Source organism: Oncorhynchus kisutch, linkage group LG8 (assembly GCF_002021735.2).
Source record: "Oncorhynchus kisutch isolate 150728-3 linkage group LG8, Okis_V2, whole genome shotgun sequence".
NCBI classification, from domain to species: Eukaryota; Metazoa; Chordata; class Actinopteri; order Salmoniformes; family Salmonidae; genus Oncorhynchus; species Oncorhynchus kisutch.
Window position 1 is genome coordinate 9,964,747 of NC_034181.2, and position 20,427 is coordinate 9,985,173.

Consider the following 20,427-nt stretch of genomic DNA (forward strand, 5'->3'; position numbering starts at 1 on the left):
CTCTAGCAGGGGCTGAAGGAGAGGAGGCAGAGCGAGGTGATGCTCTAGCAGGGGCTGAGGGAGAGGAGGCAGAGCGAGGTGACGCTGTAGCAGTGGCTGAGGGAGAGGAGGCAGAGGTGACGCTCTAGCAGGGGCTGAGGGAGAGGAGGCAGAGCGAGGTGACGCTCTAGCAGGGGCTGAAGGAGAGGAGGCAGAGCGAGGTGATGCTCTAGCAGGGGCTGAGGGAGAGGAGGCAGAGCGAGGTGACGCTGTAGCAGTGGCTGAGGGAGAGGAGGCAGAGGTGACGCTCTAGCAGGGGCTGAGGGAGAGGAGGCAGAGGTGACGCTCTAGCAGGGGCTGAGGGAGAGGAGGCAGAGCGAGGTGACGCTCTAGCAGGGGCTGAAGGAGAGGAGGAAGAGCGAGGTGATGCTCTAGCAGGGGCTGAGGGAGAGGAGGCAGAGCGAGGTGACGCTGTAGCAGTGGCTGAGGGAGAGGAGGCAGAGGTGACGCTCTAGCAGGGGCTGAGGGAGAGGAGGCAGAGCGAGGTGACGCTCTAGCAGGGGCTGAAGGAGAGGAGGCAGAGCGAGGTGATGCTCTAGCAGGGGCTGAGGGAGAGGAGGCAGAGCGAGGTGACGCTGTAGCAGTGGCTGAGGGAGAGGAGGCAGAGGTGACGCTCTAGCAGGGGCTGAGGGAGAGGAGGCAGAGCGAGCTGACACTCAAGCAGGGGCTGAGGGAGAGGAGGCAGAGCGAGGTGATGCTGTAGCAGGGGCTGAGGGAGAGGAGGCAGAACGAGGTGACGCTCTAGCAGAGGCTGAGGGAGAGGAGGCAGAGCGAGGTGATGCTCTAGCAGGGGCTGAGGGAGAGGAGGCAGAGCGAGGTGACGCTGTAGCAGTGGCTGAGGGAGAGGAGGCAGAGGTGACGCTCTAGCAGGGGCTGAGGGAGAGGAGACAGAGGGAGCTGACACTCAAGCAGGGGCTGAGGGAGAGGTGGCAGAGCGAGGTGATGCTGTAGCAGGGGCTGAGGGAGAGGAGGCAGAACGAGGTGACGCTCTAGCAGAGGCTGAGGGAGAGGAGGCAGAGCGAGGTGACGCTGTAGCAGGGGCTGAGGGAGAGGAGGCAGAGCGAGGTGACGCTGTAGCAGTGGCTGTGGGAGAGGAGGCAGAGCGAGGTGACGCTGTAGCAGGGGCTGAGGGAGAGGAGGCAGAGCGAGGTGACGCCCTAGCAGGGGCTGAGGGAGAGGAGGCAGAGCGAGGTGACGCCCTAGCAGGGGCTGAGGGAGAGGAGGCAGAGCGAGGTGATGCTCTAGCAGGGGCTGAGGGAGAGGAGGCAGAGCGAGGTGACGCTGTAGCAGTGGCTGAGGGAGAGGTGGCAGAGGTGACGCTCTAGCAGGGGCTGAGGGAGAGGAGGCAGAGCGAGGTGACGCTCTAGCAGGGGCTGAAGGAGAGGAGGCAGAGCGAGGTGATGCTCTAGCAGGGGCTGAGGGAGAGGAGGCAGAGCGAGGTGACGCTGTAGCAGTGGCTGAGGGAGAGGAGGCAGAGGTGACGCTCTAGCAGGGGCTGAGGGAGAGGAGGCAGAACGAGGTGACGCTCTAGCAGAGGCTGAGGGAGAGGAGGCAGAGCGAGGTGACGCTCTAGCAGGGGCTGAAGGAGAGGAGGCAGAGCGAGGTGACGCTGTAGCAGTGGCTGAGGGAGAGGAGGCAGAGGTGACGCTCTAGCAGGGGCTGAGGGAGAGGAGGCAGAGCGAGGTGACGCTCTAGCAGGGGCTGAAGGAGAGGAGGCAGAGCGAGGTGATGCTCTAGCAGGGGCTGAGGGAGAGGAGGCAGAGCGAGGTGACGCTGTAGCAGTGGCTGAGGGAGAGGGGGCAGAGGTGACGCTCTAGCAGGGGCTGAGGGAGAGGAGGCAGAGCGAGGTGACGCTCTAGCAGGGGCTGAAGGAGAGGAGGCAGAGCGAGGTGATGCTCTAGCAGGGGCTGAGGGAGAGGAGGCAGAGCGAGGTGACGCTGTAGCAGTGGCTGAGGGAGAGGAGGCAGAGGTGACGCTCTAGCAGGGGCTGAGGGAGAGGAGGCAGAGCGAGGTGACGCTCTAGCAGGGGCTGAAGGAGAGGAGGCAGAGCGAGGTGATGCTGTAGCAGGGGCTGAGGGAGAGGAGGCAGAGTGAGATGACGCCCTAGCAGGGGCTGAGGGAGAGGAGGCAGAGCGAGGTGATGCTCTAGCAGGGGCTGAGGGAGAGGAGGCAGAGCGAGGTGACGCTGTAGCAGTGGCTGAGGGAGAGGAGGCAGAGGTGACGCTCTAGCAGGGGCTGAGGGAGAGGAGGCAGAGCGAGGTGACGCTCTAGCAGGGGCTGAAGGAGAGGAGGCAGAGCGAGGTGATGCTCTAGCAGGGGCTGAGGGAGAGGAGGCAGAGCGAGGTGACGCTGTAGCAGTGGCTGAGGGAGAGGAGGCAGAGGTGACGCTCTAGCAGGGGCTGAGGGAGAGGAGGCAGAGCGAGGTGACGCTCTAGCAGGGGCTGAAGGAGAGGAGGCAGAGCGAGGTGATGCTCTAGCAGGGGCTGAGGGAGAGGAGGCAGAGAGAGGTGACGCTGTAGCAGTGGCTGAGGGAGAGGAGGCAGAGGTGACGCTCTAGCAGGGGCTGAGGGAGAGGAGGCAGAGCGAGCTGACACTCAAGCAGGGGCTGAGGGAGAGGAGGCAGAGCGAGGTGATGCTGTAGCAGGGGCTGAGGGAGAGGAGGCAGAGCGAGGTGATGCTCTAGCAGGGGCTGAGGGAGAGGAGGCAGAGCGAGGTGACGCTGTAGCAGTGGCTGAGGGAGAGGAGGCAGAGGTGACGCTCTAGCAGGGGCTGAGGGAGAGGAGACAGAGGGAGCTGACACTCAAGCAGGGGCTGAGGGAGAGGTGGCAGAGCGAGGTGATGCTGTAGCAGGGGCTGAGGGAGAGGAGGCAGAACGAGGTGACGCTCTAGCAGAGGCTGAGGGAGAGGAGGCAGAGCGAGGTGACGCTGTAGCAGGGGCTGAGGGAGAGGAGGCAGAGCGAGGTGACGCTGTAGCAGTGGCTGTGGGAGAGGAGGCAGAGCGAGGTGACGCTGTAGCAGGGGCTGAGGGAGAGGAGGCAGAGCGAGGTGACGCCCTAGCAGGGGCTGAGGGAGAGGAGGCAGAGCGAGGTGACGCCCTAGCAGGGGCTGAGGGAGAGGAGGCAGAGCGAGGTGATGCTCTAGCAGGGGCTGAGGGAGAGGAGGCAGAGCGAGGTGACGCTGTAGCAGTGGCTGAGGGAGAGGTGGCAGAGGTGACGCTCTAGCAGGGGCTGAGGGAGAGGAGGCAGAGCGAGGTGACGCTCTAGCAGGGGCTGAAGGAGAGGAGGCAGAGCGAGGTGATGCTCTAGCAGGGGCTGAGGGAGAGGAGGCAGAGCGAGGTGACGCTGTAGCAGTGGCTGAGGGAGAGGAGGCAGAGGTGACGCTCTAGCAGGGGCTGAGGGAGAGGAGGCAGAGCGAGCTGACACTCAAGCAGGGGCTGAGGGAGAGGAGGCAGAGCGAGGTGATGCTGTAGCAGGGGCTGAGGGAGAGGGGGCAGAACGAGGTGACGCTCTAGCAGAGGCTGAGGGAGAGGAGGCAGAGCGAGGTGACGCTGTAGCAGGGGCTGAGGGAGAGGAGGCAGAGCGAGGTGACGCTGTAGCAGTGGCTGTGGGAGAGGAGGCAGAGCGAGGTGACGCTGTAGCAGGGGCTGAGGGAGAGGAGGCAGAGCGAGGTGACGCTGTAGCAGTGGCTGTGGGAGAGGAGGCAGAGCGAGGTGACGCTGTAGCAGGGGCTGAGAGAGAGGAGGCAGAGCGAGGTGACGCCCTAGCAGGGGCTGAGGGAGAGGAGGCAGAGCGAGGTGATGCCCTAGCAGGGGCTGAGGGAGAGGAGGCAGAGCGAGATGACGCCCTAGCAGGGGCTGAGGGAGAGGAGGCAGAGCGAGATGACGCTCTAGCAGGCGCTGAAGGAGAGTAGGCAGAGCGAGGTGACGCTCTAGCAGGGGCTGAAGGAGAGGAGGCAGAGCGAGATGACGCCCTAGCAGGGGCTGAGGGAGAGGAGGCAGAGCGAGATGACGCCCTAGCAGGGGCTGAGGGAGAGGAGGCAGAGCGAGGTGACGCTCTAGCAGGGGCTGAAGGAGAGGAGGCAGAGCGAGGTGACGCTCTAGCAGGGGCTGAGGGAGAGGAGGCAGAGTGAGGTGACGCTGTAGCAGGGGCTGAGGGAGAGAAGGCAGAGGTGACGCACTAGTAGGGGCTGAGGGAGAGCAGGCAGAGCGAGGTGACGCTGTAGCAGGGGCTGAGTGAGAGGAGGCAGAACGAGGTGACGCTCTAGCAGAGGCAGAGCAAGGTGACGCTGTAGCAGGGGCTGAGGGAGAGGAGGCAGACCGAGGTGACGCTGTAGCAGGGGCTGAGGGAGAGGAGGTAGAGCGAGGTGACGCTGTAGTAGGGGCTGAGGGAGAGGAGGCAGAGCGAGGTGACGCTGTAGCAGGGGCTTAGGGAGAGGAGGCAGAGCGAGTTGACGCTCTAGCAGGGGCTGAGGGAGAGGCGGCAGAGCTGCGACATCATCTCTCAGAGAAGTCATCCCTCAACATACTGGGACATCATCCCTCAACAAGCTGCAACATCATCTCTCAGAGCAGTCATCCCTTAACATGCTGCGACATCATCCCTCAACAAGCTGCGACATCATCTCTCAGAGAAGTCATAACTCAACCAGCTACAACATCATCTCTCAGAGAAGTCATCCCTCAACATGCTGCGACATCATCTCTCAGAGCAGTCATCCCTCAACATGCTGGGACATCATCTCTCAGAGCAGTCATCCCTCAACAAGCTGCTACATCATCTCTCAGAGCAGTCATCCCTCAACAAGCTGCGACGTCATCTCTCAGAGCAGTCATCCCTCAACAAGCTGCGATGTCATCTCTCACAGCAGTCATCCCTCAACAAGCTGCGACGTCATCTCTCAGAGCAGTCATCCCTCAGCGTCTCTATGCTGCCTATCTATTGATATGTCATCTCTCAGAGCAGTCAGCCCTCAGCGTCTCTATGCTGCCTACCTACTGATATGTCATCTCTCAGAGCAGTCAGCCCTCAGCGTCTCTATGCTGCCTACCTACTGATATGTAATCTCTCAGAGCAGTCAGCCCTCAGCGTCTCTATGCTGCCTACCTACAGATATGTCATCTCTCAGAGCAGTCAGCCCTCAGCGTCTCTATGCTGCCTACCTACTGATATGTCATCTCTCAGGAGAAGTGGGAGTTTGTAAAGGTGCCACTCAAGACGTCGTTTGAGACATAAGCCATGGTCCACAGACAGGTAAAGAATTTCAGTTAAGAAAAAAGAATAAAAAATTTACTCAGTGTTGGCTGTGTCTTTGAACATTACCTACCGGTAGCCATGTATGTAACGTTCAGTTTTTTGTAAATGTAAATGCTAGCTAACGTTAGCTATGTATTATTTATTATTGAATATTAGAAATAATATTAATAATTTAAATATCAAGTCATGGCGGTTCTAGTCGTTATTGAATTCAAGCGCTTCTAGTGCTAGACTCCTTTAGAAACGTCCACCTCTCCTCATATGGTTCCTTTAGAAACCCACACTTCTCCTTATATGGTTATTTTAGAACCCCCCCACCTCTCCTTATATGGTTATTTTAGAAACCCCCCACCTCTCCTTATATGGTTCCTTTAGAAACACCCACCTCTCCTTATATGGTTCATTTAGAAACCCACACTTCTCCTTATATGGTTATTTTAGAACCACCCCCCCCCCCCCCCCCCACCTCTCCTTATATGGTTCCTTTAGAAACACCCACCTCTCCTTAAATGGTTCCTTTAGAAACCCCAACTTCTCCTTATATGGTTATTTTAGAAACCCCCCACCTCTCCTTATATGGTTATTTTAGAAACCCCCATCTCTCCTTATATGGTTCCTTTAGAAACCCCCACCTCTCCTTATATGGTTATTTTAGAAACCCCCACTTCTCCTTATATGGTTCATTTAGAAACCCCCACCTCTCCTTATATGGTTCATTTAGAAACCCCCACTTCTCCTTATATGGTTCCTTTAGAAACGTCCACTCCTTTCTAAACCACCACAGTATCAGTAGTCGCAGCTGGACCCTATTGAACCAAGCCGACTCGCGCTGTAGTAGACTAATAGCTACTATAGTATACTAATAGCTGCCATAGCTAGCTTATTTATCATCCAGTATGATGACGTAGAACCTGTCTTGTCTGCATCAACCCGGGAGACGCTAGATAAGCTAGCTAGCTAAGCTAATTGGGAGACGCTAGATAAGCTAGCTAGCTAAGCTAATTGGGAGACGCTAGATAAGCTAGCTAGCTAAGCTAATTGACACTTCATGCACTTTCTCATCCTACAGTTACAAATAATAACAACTCCATTCAGAATATAAAGTAGCCGTCTACCTGTTGGCTCTTGGTCGTTGTAGCCTGTCCTTCTCCTTGAACTTTTAATTCCATTATTTTCATTCAATCTTCCATTGATTAGACATCTCCTAACTTTAGCCCCACACAGAGGCTCTGTGACTGGAGCCTATTGCCGTGTTGATGACTTATGATTGGTCAACAACAAGCTACACTCGCCATGCTCCACTCTCGTGAAAAGCAAAGCACAGCAGCATAAATTATACAATTTCTCTCCCTCACTCTCTCCCTCTACTGCACCAGTCTCATTCGGTTCTGTATGGGTCCTTCTGGATAAGGCAGTTAAAATGACACATACCGGAGACCTGTGACAATCATATCAAATCCCACCCAGACCCGTGACATTATTTTGAATTCTGGATCCGGTTCCGCTTGGGTCTGGATGTGGTCTCAAGTATTCGGGTACAGGTGGTTCTGTGAAGACATCTAATGTAGCCTGTACCTGTTCGATGTAGCCTGTACCTGTCCTATGTAGCCTGTTCTATATAGCCTGTACCTGTCCTATGTATCCTGTACCTGTACTATGTAGCCTGTACCTGTCCTGTGTAGCCTGTACCTGTCCTATGTAGCCTGTACCTGTCTTATGTAGCCTGTTCTATATAGCCTGTACCTGTCCTATGTAGCTTGTTCTATGTAGCTTGTACCTGTTCTATGTAGCCTGTACCTGTCATATGTAGCCTGTACCTGTCCTATGTAGCCTGTACCTGTCCTATGTAGCCTGTACCTGTCCTATGTAGCCTGTACCTGTCCTATGTACCCTGTACCTGTCCTATGTAGCCTGTGCCTGTCCTATGTAGCCTGTGCCTGTCCTATGTAGCCTGTGCCTGTCCTATGTAGCCTGTACCTGTTCTATGTAGCATGTACCTGTCCTATGTAGCCTGTACCTGTCCTATGTAGCCTGTACCTGTCCTATGTAGCATGTACCTGTTCTATGTAGCCTGTACCTGTTCTATGTAGCCTGTACCTGTCCTATGTAGCCTGTACCTGTTCTATGTAGCCTGTACCTGTTCTATGTAGCCTGTACCTGTTCTATGTAGCCTGTACCTGTTCTATGTAGCCTGTGCCTGTCCTATGTAGCCTGTGCCTGTCCTATGTAGCCTGTACCTGTCTTATGTAGCCTGTTCTATATAGCCTGTACCTGTCCTATGTAGCCTGTTCTATGTAGCGTGTACCTGTCCTATGTAGCCTGTGCCTGTCCTATGTAGCCTGTGCCTGTCCTATGTAGCCTGTACCTGTTCTATGTAGCATGTACCTGTCCTATGTAGCCTGTACCTGTCCTATGTAGCCTGTACCTGTCCTATGTAGCATGTACCTGTTCTATGTAGCCTGTACCTGTTCTATGTAGCCTGTACCTGTCCTATGTAGCCTGTACCTGTTCTATGTAGCCTGTACCTGTTCTATGTAGCCTGTACCTGTTCTATGTAGCCTGTACCTGTTCTATGTAGCCTGTGCCTGTCCTATGTAGCCTGTGCCTGTCCTATGTAGCCTGTACCTGTCTTATGTAGCCTGTTCTATATAGCCTGTACCTGTCCTATGTAGCCTGTTCTATGTAGCGTGTACCTGTCCTATGTAGCCTGTGCCTGTCCTATGTAGCCTGTACCTGTCCTATGTAGCCTGTACCTGTCTTATGTAGCCTGTTCTATATAGCCTGTACCTGTCCTATGTAGCCTGTTCTATGTAGCGTGTACCTGTTCTATGTAGCCTGTACCTGTTCTATGTAGCCTGTACCTGTTCTATGTAGCCTGTCCTATGTATCCTGTACCTGTACTATGTAGCCTGTACCTGTACTATGTAGCCTGTACCTGTCCTATGTAGCCTGTACCTGTTCTATGTAGCATGTACCTGTCCTATGTAGCCTGTACCTGTCCTATGTAGCCTGTACCTGTCCTATGTAGCATGTACCTGTTCTATGTAGCCTGTACCTGTTCTATGTAGCCTGTACCTGATCTATGTAGCCTCTACATTTAACATTTTAGTCATTTAGCAGACGCTCTTATCCAGAGTGATTTACAGTCATCTTAACATAGCTAGGTGGGACTGTAGGTTGGACTGTAGGTTGGTTCAGCCCCCGAAGTGACTCTTATCAACACTCTATGCAAAAGGTTTTAGATTTTCTCCTCAGGAATTCAGCATTCAAATAAAATCAAATCAAATGTATTTATATAGCCCTTCGTACATCAGCTGATATCTCAAAGTGCTGTACAGAAACCCAGCCTAAAACCCCAAACAGCAAGCAATGCAGAAGCACGTCTATCTGTGTTATCTTGCAACCCTCTCATGTCACATCTCTGGGTAGTAGAGATTCTGTTGTAATTACATCCTGAAGGTCTGATACCTGATTGGAGGTTAACTTTACAGTCATGCGATTGGTCAACAACTCATATTTTGAATCCAAACAATCAGATGTTAAATTCATTGTCTCTTTCTCTTATTTGTTCCTGACCCACGCTGGTGAGATACCTACACTCTCTCTCTCTGCCTCTCCCATGAGCTATGGGCCTTGTGCCATAGTTTCTTTGTCTCTCTCCCTCTCTGATCATGCCTAGACTAATGATTTGTAATGCTTGTAAGTTATATTTTATGCCTTGTATGTGAATCCATTCATTTTACAATGCTATTAAATATCTGTCTTTGATATAGACACTCTCAGACCAATTCTTGCTAGTCAACACCGACTCATTGCCTAATGCTTGCATGCATATTTTAATGATCTTTATGGAGTCAGATAAACATTTTATTAGGCTAATTCCTTAGTCATATTACAGGCTGTATGTGAGGTACACACACGGGGTATACAAAACATTAGGAACACCTTCCTCATATTGAGTTGCACCCCCTCAGAACAGCCTCAATATTCGGCAGGGCATGGACTCTACAAGGTGTCGAAAAGCATTCTTTGTTGCCTCCAATGCTTCCCACAGTTGTGTCAAGTTGGCTGGGTGTCCTTTGGGTTGTGGACAATTTTTGATACACACGGGAAACTATGGAGTGTGAAAAACCAAACAGTTTTTCAGTTCTATGTCGCCTCTACCTGGTCTATGTAGCCTCTACCTGGTCTATGTCGCCTCTACCTGGTCTATGTCGCCTCTACCTGGTCTATGTCGCCTCTACCTGGTCTATGTCGCCTCTACCTGGTCTATGTCGCCTCTACCTGGTCTATGTCGCCTCTACCTGGTCTATGTCGCCTCTACCTGGTCTATGTAGCCTCTACCTGGTCTATGTAGCCACTATCTGGTCTATGTAGCTACAGAAATATCAAATTTACATCAGTATTCACACCCTTGAGTCAATACATGTTAGAATCACCTTTGGCAGTGATTACAGCTGTGAGTGTTTTGGGTAAGTCTCTAAGAGCTTTACACACCTGGCTTATACATTCTTTACCCATAATACTTTTCAACATTCTTCAAGCTCTGTCATATTGGTTGTTGATCATTGCTAGACAACCATTTTCAAGTCTTGCCATAGATTTCCAAGCAGATTTAAGTTAAACCTATAACTCGACCACTCATCAATATTTACTGTCTTTCTTGGTAAGCAACTCCAATGTAGATTGGGCCTTGAGTATTGAGTTATTGTCCTGCAGAAAGGAGATTTCATCTCCCAGTGTCTGGTGGAAAGCAGACTGAACCAGGTTTACTTCTAGGATTTTTCTTGTGCTTAGCTCCATTCCGTTTCTTATTTATCCTGAAAAACGACCCATTCTTTAACAATTACAATCATACCCATAACATGATGCAGCCACCACTATGCTTGAAAATATGGAGAGTGATACTCAATAATGTGTTGTGTTTGCACCAAACATAACCCTGGTTCGTGACATAAAGTTAATTGCTTTACCACATTTTTTTCGGTTTTACTTTAGTGCCTTGTCGTAAACAGGATGCATGTTTTGGAATATTTTTGTTCTGTACAGGCTTCCTTATTTTCACTCTGTCAACTAGGTTTCTATTGTAGAGTAACTACAATGCTGTTTATCCGTCCTCTGTTCTCATATCACAGCCATTAATCTCTGTAACTGTAGTCACCATTGGCGTCATGGTGAAATCCCTGAGCAGTTTCCTTCCTCTCCGGCAACTGAGTTAGGAAGGAAGCCTGTATCTTTGTAGTGACTGGGTGTATTGATACACCATCCAAAGTGTAATTAATAACTCAAAGGGATATTCAATGTCTGCTTTTTTAATTTGTACCCGTCAACCAGTATGTGGACCTTCTTTGGAAAACCTCCATGGTTTTGTGTTTGAAATTCACTGCTCGACTGAGGGACCTTACAGATAATTGTATGCAGACGCTCAGAGTGAGTCCATGCAAGTTATTATGCGACTTGTTAAGCACATGTTTACTCCTGAATTTATTTGACTAAAACGTAATCATTTCAAACTTTGCTTACATTTGTATATGATCACATATACAATATTACGTGTGGGAATACTTTGGAGCAAAACTAAAATCACTTGGAGCTGATTTGCTGGTGTTGTTATAGTCTTCTTTTTTTGGTGTGGGGGTGGAAATAAAATCACCCGTTTGCCACCGGTTGGGGAACCCTTCTCTACCAATTCTATGTAGCCTCTATGTAGCTTGTATGTAGCCTCTATGTAGCTTCTTCACCAGTTCTATGTATCCGCTATGTAGCCTCATTACCAGTTCTATGTAGCCTCTATGTGGCCTCTTTACCAGTTCTATGTAGGTTCTATGTAGCCAATATGTAGCCTATTTACCAGTTCTATATAGCCTCTATGTAGCCTCTTAACCAGTTCCATGTAGCCTCTATGTAGCCTCATTACCTGTTCTATGAAGCTGGCACAGCGGACGGCCTCCTCCATGTGTTCCTGGTCTGAGCGCAGCACGCTACGGATGCTGTCCACCAGCTCCTGGACCTCGGGTGTCAGGCTGCAGTGGGCCGGCTGCTCTAGAAACCTGCTGACCAGCTGCTGGGTGTGTCTGTAGCTCTGGTAGTCCACCATGGAGGAGGGCCGGGGACGCCGCGGGCCTCTACCACCCCGCCGGAGAGCCACCGTCTGGGGCCGGGACGACTGGGAGGCCAGGGCGGACTTGGAAGTCTGGGTGGAGACCTCGGTGGTCTGTGTGGCTGCTTCACAGCTTAACACTGAGGGAGGAGGGGGTGGAAGAGAGGAAGGGGAGAGAGAGAGGTGGGAGAGAGGGGGAGAGAGGGGTGGGAGAGAAAGGAGAGAGAAAGAAAGGGGGAGAGAGATGGGGAGAGAGATGGATGGGAAAGGGGTGGGAGAGAGGGTTGGGAGAGAAAGGAGAGAGAGAGAAAGGTGGGAGAGAGGGGGAGAGAGTGGGAAAGAGAGGGTGGGAGAGAAGGGAGAAAGAGAGGGGAGAGAGATAGGTGAGAGAGAAGGGAGAGAGAGAGAAAGGTGGGAGAGAGGGGGAGAGAGTGGGAAAGAGAGGGGAGAGAGATAGGTGAGAGAGAGGGGAGAGAGATAGGGGAGAGAGATAGGTGAGAGAGGGGTGAGAGAGAAGGGAGAAAGAGAGGGGAGAGAGATAGGTGAGAGAGCGGTGGGAGAGAAGGGAGAAAGAGAGGGGAGAGAGATAGGTGAGAGAGGGGTGAGAGAGAAGGGAGAAAGAGAGGGGAGAGATAGGTGAGAGAGCAGTGGGAGAGAAGGGAGAAAGAGAGGGGAGAGATAGGTGAGAGAGCAGTGGGAGAGAAGGGAGAAAGAGAGGGGAGAGAGATAGGTGAGAGAGCGGTGGGAGAGAGGGGAGAGCGAGGGTTGGGGGGTTAGTGTGTCTGTAGAATTGCATGTAGTGGGACATCTGTTGGAAGCATTAGTAAACTGTGCTTTGCAGTTTAGCAAACAACAGTTCTGCTATCCCTGTGAGGGAGGACACACACACACTCACACACTCACAGGGATACAGCAATCCAAATGTGTCTTGCTGACAGATGCAGAGGCTGTAGATTAAGTGATGACAGACCGACTGTTCCAGAACTATACAGTTTATGTGATCCTATTTTACCTTTGGCAGCTAGGTCCAGCAGCATCACTCTTTGGCTGTTGGAGCCACTGTGCGTGTGTGTGTGCGTACCTATGTGTGTGTGTGTATGTGTGTGTGTGACCCTGTCTCACCTTTGGCAGCCAGGTCCAGTAGGACAGGGTCACTGTTAGAGCGTCTGGGTCTCTGGCGCTGAGACCTCCTAATGGGTGGCACAGGAGCACCCTGGTCCTGGGAAGGTCTGGCCTGGTGCAGGGAGGGGGAGGGCGGAGATTGGGGAGAGGGGTGATATTGGGGAGACGGGGGCACTGGAACAACCGTTGTCTGGGGACCAGCATCTGAAACGCAGGAACAACACAGATAATTAGGAGAAGAGGGGGAGAGCTAGAGGGGTAGAGGTAGAGGGGTAGAGGTAGAGGGGTAGACGGAGAGGGGTAGACGTAGAAGGGTAGAGGGAGAAGGGTAGAGGGAGCGGAGTAGAGGGGTTGAGGGAGAGGGGTAGAGGGAGAGAGAGGGGCAAAACAAAATATAAACCTTTTTCCTGCACACTATCTTTAGGAAACTCCTTAGAGACATTTGTAATTAGAACCATGTTTTGAGAGCTATACGTTCTCCATCCATCTGTCTTGCTCCTCTCCTCCACCACATTAACTCTTTCTTCCTTCCTCTCTCTGGAGTGTGGGGTGACATATGAAACCAGGGTCACACCCAAAGCTCCATCTCTATCACAACAAAACCTGTGACCTCAGAAAGTTAGAAAGTGAACCTTCCAGGTGTGTTTGATCATGAAGTCCCTGTCGATCTGACCTTCTGTGAGGTCTCCTCTGACCCTGGGAAAGAGTTGTACAACAGAAAGGAAAGGGGGATACCTAGTCAGTTGTACAACAGAAAGGAAAGGGGGATACCTAGTCAGTTGTACAACAGAAAGGAAAGGGGGATACCTAGTCAGTTGTACAACAGAAAGGGGGATACCTAGTCAGTTGTACAACAGAAAGGGGGATACCTAGTCAGTTATACAACAGAAAGGAAAGGGGGATACCTAGTCAGTTGTACAACAGAAAGGAAAGGGGGGATACCTAGTCAGTTGTACAACAGAAAGGAAAGGGGGGATACCTAGTCAGTTGTACAACAGAAAGGGGGATACCTAGTCAGTTGTACAACAGAAAGGGGGATACCTAGTCAGTTGTAAAACAGAAAGGAAAGGGGGGTACCTAGTCAGTTGTACACCAGAAAGGAAAGCGGGATACCTAGTCAGTTGTACAACATAAAGGGGGATACCTAGTCAGTTGTCCAACAGAAAGGGGGATGCCTAGTCAGTTGTACAACAGAAAGGGGGATACCTAGTCAGTTATACAACAGAAAGGGGGGTACCTAGCCAGTTGTACAACAGAAAGGGGGATACCTAGTCAGTTGTACAACAGAAAGGGGGATACCTAGTCAGTTGTACAACAGAAAGGGGGGTACCTAGCCAGTTGTACAACAGAAAGGAAAGGGGGATACCTAGTCAGTTGTACAACAGAAAGGAAAGGGGGATACCTAGTCAGTTGTACAACAGAAAGGGGGATACCTAGTCAGTTGTACAACAGAAAGGGGGATACCTAGTCAGTTGTACAACAGAAAGGGGGGTACCTAGTCAGTTGTACAACAGAAAGGGGGATACCTAGTCAGTTGTACAACAGAAAGGGGGATACCTAGTCAGCTGTACAACAGAAAGGAAAGGGGGATACCTAGTCAGTTGTACAACAGAAAGGAAAGGGGGATACCTAGTCAGTTATACAACAGAAAGGGGGATACCTAGTCAGTTGTACAACAGAAAGGGGGATACCTAGTCAGTTGTACAACTGAAAGGGGGGATACCTATAGTCAGTTGTACAACAGAAAGGGGGGTACCTAGTCAGTTATACAACAGAAAGGGGGATACCTAGTCAGTTGTACAACTGAAAGGAAAGGGGGATACCTAGTCAGTTGTACAACAGAAAGGAAAGGGGGGATACCTAGTCAATTGTACAACAGAAAGGGGGATACCTAGTCAGTTGTACAGCAGAAAGGGGGATACCTAGTCAGTTGTACAACAGAAAGGGGGATACCTAGTCAGTTGTACAACAGAAAGGGGGATACCTAGTCAGTTGTACAACAGAAAGGGGGATACCTAGTCAGTTGTACAACAGAAAGGGGGATACCTAGTCAGTTGTACAACAGAAAGGGGGATACCTAGTCAGTTGTACAACAGAAAGGGGGATACCTAGTCAGTTGTACAACAGAAAGGGGGATACCTAGTCAGTTGTACAGCAGAAAGGAAAGGGGGATACGTAGTCAGTTGTACAACAGAAAGGGGGATACCTAGTCAGTTGTACAACTGAATGCCTTCAACTGAAATGTGTCTTCCACATTTAACCCCTCTGGATCAGAGAGGTGCAGGAGTGCTGCTTTAATCAACAGCCACAGCACCTCTGTGAGAGCTTCCCATGTCTGGAATACACTGCCATCAGACACACATAACTGCACCACATATCACACTTTCACAAAATGCTTGAAGACATGGCTAAAGGTCAATCAGATTTGTGAACATGGTCCCTAGCTGTGTGTTGCCACTCCATGTTGTCTGTTGTCTGTAGCTTGTGAGGTGTGGAAACACTTTGTTGCTTTTATGAATTTTGTCTTGCTGCTTTTTGTTTTATGCTGCTCTGTCTGTATGCTACGTCTTGCTTGTCCTATGTTGCTCTGTCTGTATGCTATGTCTTGCTTGTTCTATGTTGCTATTGTCTATATTGTAATTGTTTTTAATAACCTGCCCATGGACTGCGGTTGAAAATTAGCCGGTTGGCTAAAACCGGCACTTTTACTGAAATGTTGATTAATGTGCACTGTCCCTGTAAAAATTAAAATAAACTCAAACTCAAGGGTGGGTTAACGGCCATGTTCAGGGGCAGAATGACAGATTTTGACCTTGTCAGCTCAGGGATTCGATCCGGCAACCTTTTGGTTACTGGCCCAACGCTCTAACCACTAGGCTGGGAGACACATCACTGACCCTGTACAGCAGGATTCCCCAACTGGAGGCCCGTGGGTGGTTTTATCAGTTGGAGAGGTGAGGAGTGATATATGCCAATTAGGAATAAGGGGGATGATTAGGTGGCCGTGACGGAATGTGGCCAGGTTTGGAATAAAGCCATGACACCGAGGTGCACATCCCTACTCTTACATAGAGTGCCAAAGGAGTCTGATTGACCATCCGAACAACGGCATCCTACCCAGGGCATTGTTCAAGGTTCGAAATGATTATGTTTTAGTCAAATATTCTATTTTTTTGTGCTCTTTGCAGTCAATTTGCAGTCTAAAGATATGTTTCTAATAGGTTCTGGACCCCCGGACCAGATCCGAACTGTATTGTGTGTTGAGTCACTGTAAAATAGGCACTTTAAATAAATTGTGATTAGACTTGACTGGGTGATCTAGAAACTACTACTAGAATGTTACAGAAGCAGTATTGAGAATATTATCAGTGGTGTCTGTTGTACTGTTGAGATGGTTCTAGAAAATGCTTTTCCACTGGGCACTGACATCTAGGTTTTGATGACCATTTGGTTGAATAACGTGAATCCAATGTGGAAACAACAACAACAAAGACACCGTGTCATTTGGATTTAGGATAAAAGTAGAACATTACGGTGATTACTTTTCGCAAATCAAATCAGTTATACACGTTGATTCAACTTTTTTGGTTGAAATGACGTGGAAACAGCGCTGATTCAACCAGTTTTGGCCCGGTGGGTTGTTTGAGAATGTTCCAAAATCTGCCTTCCGGCCAAAATAAGTTGTGACTCGTTGAAATCTACTCCATTTTGACAAATATTTGTCTCTCTACTCTAACGCTGCATAACACTTCTGTATGAAACTGCACATATCACAGTGATTACAGAAAGGAAATAAGATTTCCTGTTCCAAGCTCTATGTGTCAAACAGACTGCGTTTGTGGGAGCTAGAAAGACAGTGGGGCTGGTGAATGTAACACATGAGACTGAAATAAATGTTAGTTTAATACATTGATGCAATAACTGTCAGTGGGGGAATCTATCTTTGATGACAGGGCAAGGTTATGTCCCATTCATCTGACTGGGATATATATAGCAATACTTTCACTGTAACTACAGCAGTACACTGGGATACAGTAACTATAGCAGTACACTGGGATACAGTAACTATAGGAATACACTGGGATACAGTAACTATAGCAATACACTGGGATACAGTAACTATAGCAATACACTGGGATACAGCTACTATAGCAATACACTGGGATACAGTAACTATAGGAATACACTGGGATACAGTAACTATAGCAATACACTGGGATACAGTAACTATAGCAATACACTGGGATACAGCTACTATAGCAATACACTGGGATACAGTAACTATAGCAATACAATGGGATACAGTAACTATAGCAATACACTGGGATACAGCTACTATAGCAATACACTGGGATACAGCAACTATAGCAATACACTGGGATACAGTAACTATAGCAATACACTGGGATACAGTAACTATAGCAATACACTGGGATACAGCTACTATAGCAATACACTGGGATACAGTAACTATAGCAATACAATGGGATACAGTAACTATAGCAATACACTGGGATACAGTAACTATAGCAATACACTGGGATACAGTAACTATAGCAATACACTGGGATACAGTAACTATAGCAATACACTGGGATACAGTAACTATAGCAATACACTGGGATACAGCTACTATAGCAATACACTGGGATACAGTCACTATAGCAATACACTGGGATACAGTAACTATAGCAATACACTGGGATACAGTAACTATAGCAATACACTGGGATACAGTAACTATAGCAATACACTGGGATACAGCTACTATAGCAATACACTGGGATACAGTAACTATAGCAATACACTGGGATACAGTAACTATAGCAATACACTGGGATACAGTAACTATAGCAATACAATGGGATACAGTAACTATAGCAATACAATGGGATACAGTAACTATAGCAATACACTGGGATACAGTAACTATAGCAATCCACTGGGATAAAGTAACTATGGCAGTACACTGGGATACTGTAACTATAGCAGTACACTGAGATACTGTAACCATAGCAGTACACTGAGATACAGTAACTATAGCAATACACTGGGATACAGTAACTATAGCAATACACTGGGATACAGTAACTATAGCAATACACTGGGATACAGTAACTATAGCAATACACTGGGATACAGTAACTATAGCAATACAATGGGATACAGTAAGTATAGCAATACAGTAACTATAGCAATACATGGGATACAGTAACTATAGCAATACACTGGGATACAGTAACTATAGCAATACAATGGGATACAGTAACTATAGCAATACACTGGGATACAGTAACTATAGCAATACACTGGGATACAGTAACTATAGCAATACACTGGGATACAGTAACTATAGCAATACACTGGGATACAGTAACTATAGCAATACTTTCACTGCATAGACAGGAGGCAGAGACAACTGTAGACCTCCAACCAGGACTTTTTGCAGGATACGGTGTGGGTCTGGGGAATACTTTGTCAACACACACACACACACACACACACACACACACACACACACACACACACACACACCTTTACCAAGGGTTGTTTCATGATGAAGCATATATTAATGTAAAGATTTGAGAGATTCCCAATTTTTTTCCGTCAAGGTTTGTATATGCCCTTCCATTGAGACAAATAGAGAGCTGAAATGTGCCATAAAAGGTCTGTCATGTATAGGCCAAGTATGTATTTGTGTACCTCTGTCTGTGTGAAATTCTATGGTTTGTCCGCCCATCCATCCATCCATCCATGCGTCCATCCATCCGTCCATCCATCCATCCATCCATCCATCCATCCATCCATCCGCCCATCCATCCATCCATCCATCCATCCATCCATCCATCCATCCATCCATCCTACCTCTAACAGGAGTACCCGCCTCCAAGCGCTCACTCTGCTCCTCCACCAACTCAGGCAGATCTGTCATGGTAATCTGAATCTCTGTCTCCTAAACAGAAACACACAGCAGAGATATTTGTGGTCAGAGATTTAGAGATATTAATGATAGAGATATTAAAAGGTATTGGGGTCATGTCCAGAGATTTAGAGATAATAATGACAGAGATATTAAAGGATATTGTTTACCCAAATGTCACGTGCACAAGATGCTACATTCTGCATCTATTCATTACCTTTATGAATTGATTTATCTTATAATCACTATCGTTATTGGCATTAAATAATGGGTAACAATTTATTTGAAAGGTACCTACACCAGGACCTTATAGTCCATTCATAAGCCATACATAGCCCGTTTATAAGCCATACATAGCCCATACATAAGCCATACATAGCCCATACATAAGCCATACATAGCCCGTTCATAAGCCATACATAGCCCGTTCATAAGCCATACATAGCCCGTTTATAAGCCATACATAGCCCATACATAAGCCATACATAGCCCATACATAAGCCATACATAGCCCGTTCATAAGCCATACATAGCCCGTTCATAAGCCATACATAGCCCGTTCATAAGCCATACATAGCCCATTTACAGTGCAATCGACAAGTATTCAGACCCTTTGACTTTTTCCACGTTTTGTTACGTTACAGCCTTATTCTAAAATAAAACATCTCTCAATCTACACACAATACCACAAAATGACAGAATTAAAACAGGTTTTTAGATTTCTTTGCAAATGTATAAAAAAAACAGAAGTACCTTATTTACATCAGTATTCAGACACTTTGCTATGAGACTTCAAATTGAGCTCAGGTGAATCCTGTGTCCATTGATCATCCTTGAGATGTTTCTACAACTTGATTGGAGTCCACCCGTGGTAAATTCAATTGATTGGACATGATATGGAAAGGCACACACCTGTCTATATAAGGTCCCACAGTTGACAGTGTATGTCAGAGCAAAAACCAAGCCATGAGGTTGAAGGAATTGTCCGTAGAGCTCAGAGACAGGATTGTGTTGAGGCACAGATCTGGTGAAGGGTACCAAAACATTTCAGCAGCATTGAAGGTCCCCAAGGACACGGTGGCCTCCATCATTCTTAAATGGAAGAAGTTTGGAACCACCAAGACTCTTCCTAGAGCTGGCCGCCCAGCCAAACTGAGTAATTGGGGGAGAAGGGCCTTGGTCAGGGAGTTGACCAAGAATTGTGATGGATATTATCAAATAAGGACTTGCTGGAGTCCAACTCAAACCAATATTCTTTATTTCTGAGCTCACAGAGAATGACAGAGTTACACAGCGCAGTATAGACAGTACAGACAGTCTGAATTCCAAAGCATTGGGTGATAAGCACATATCTCTATAGTTTCCTGTTCTTGGGCAGGACTCTCCGTTCTCCTTTGATCTATACAACGACACAGGAGCAAGCTGGTTTGTAACCCAGCATGATACTCCCAAAAGAACAGGAGATTATAATAAGACAGTTTCACAAGGTTAGTCAAATACAATTACAATTTCCCATTTCCCTTTTGTTAATCCCTTCACAATGATTTAATCCATTTTAAATGTAGCAAGCTTCTCAAGGCATCATATCCTGTAGTCCACCAACTCTTCCATGTCTCATCTGTTGAGAGACTGAGTTTAAACCTTTAACCCTTTTGCACACACCTTATACAGTTCTAACTTGCCCGTTTCTGCTGATGATTAGGTATAACAATGAAATAACACAATGCCGAGAGTTTGCAAAGCTGTCGTCAAGGCAAAGGGTGGCTACTTTGAAGAATCTAAAATCTAAAATATACTTTTTTTGAGTTGTTTAACACTTTTTTGGTTACTACAGGGTAGCCTAGTGGTTAGAGTGTTGGACTAATAACCGAAAGGTTGCAAGTTCAAATCCCCGAGCTGACAAGGTACAAATCTGTCGTTCTGCCCCTGAACAGGCAGTTAACCCACTGTTCCCAGGCCATCATTGAAAATAAAAATTTGTTCTTAACTGACTT

At 48.5% G+C, this 20,427-nt stretch overlaps 1 protein-coding gene across 1 annotated transcript in view; it reads right to left on the reverse strand.

Annotated features, from left to right (window-relative positions):
• The window catches only part of LOC109894961 (protein FAM189A2), a 52,802-nt gene that overhangs the window by 5,028 nt on the left and 27,347 nt on the right, over window positions 1-20,427 (reverse strand). The window contains exons 7-9 of the mRNA XM_031829662.1: window positions 18,379-18,466; window positions 12,514-12,717; window positions 11,209-11,531 (exon numbers count right to left, since the gene is read on the reverse strand). Coding sequence (XP_031685522.1) covers window positions 11,209-11,531; window positions 12,514-12,717; window positions 18,379-18,466 — 615 coding nt within the window. The remainder of the gene's footprint in view (window positions 1-11,208; window positions 11,532-12,513; window positions 12,718-18,378; window positions 18,467-20,427) is intronic.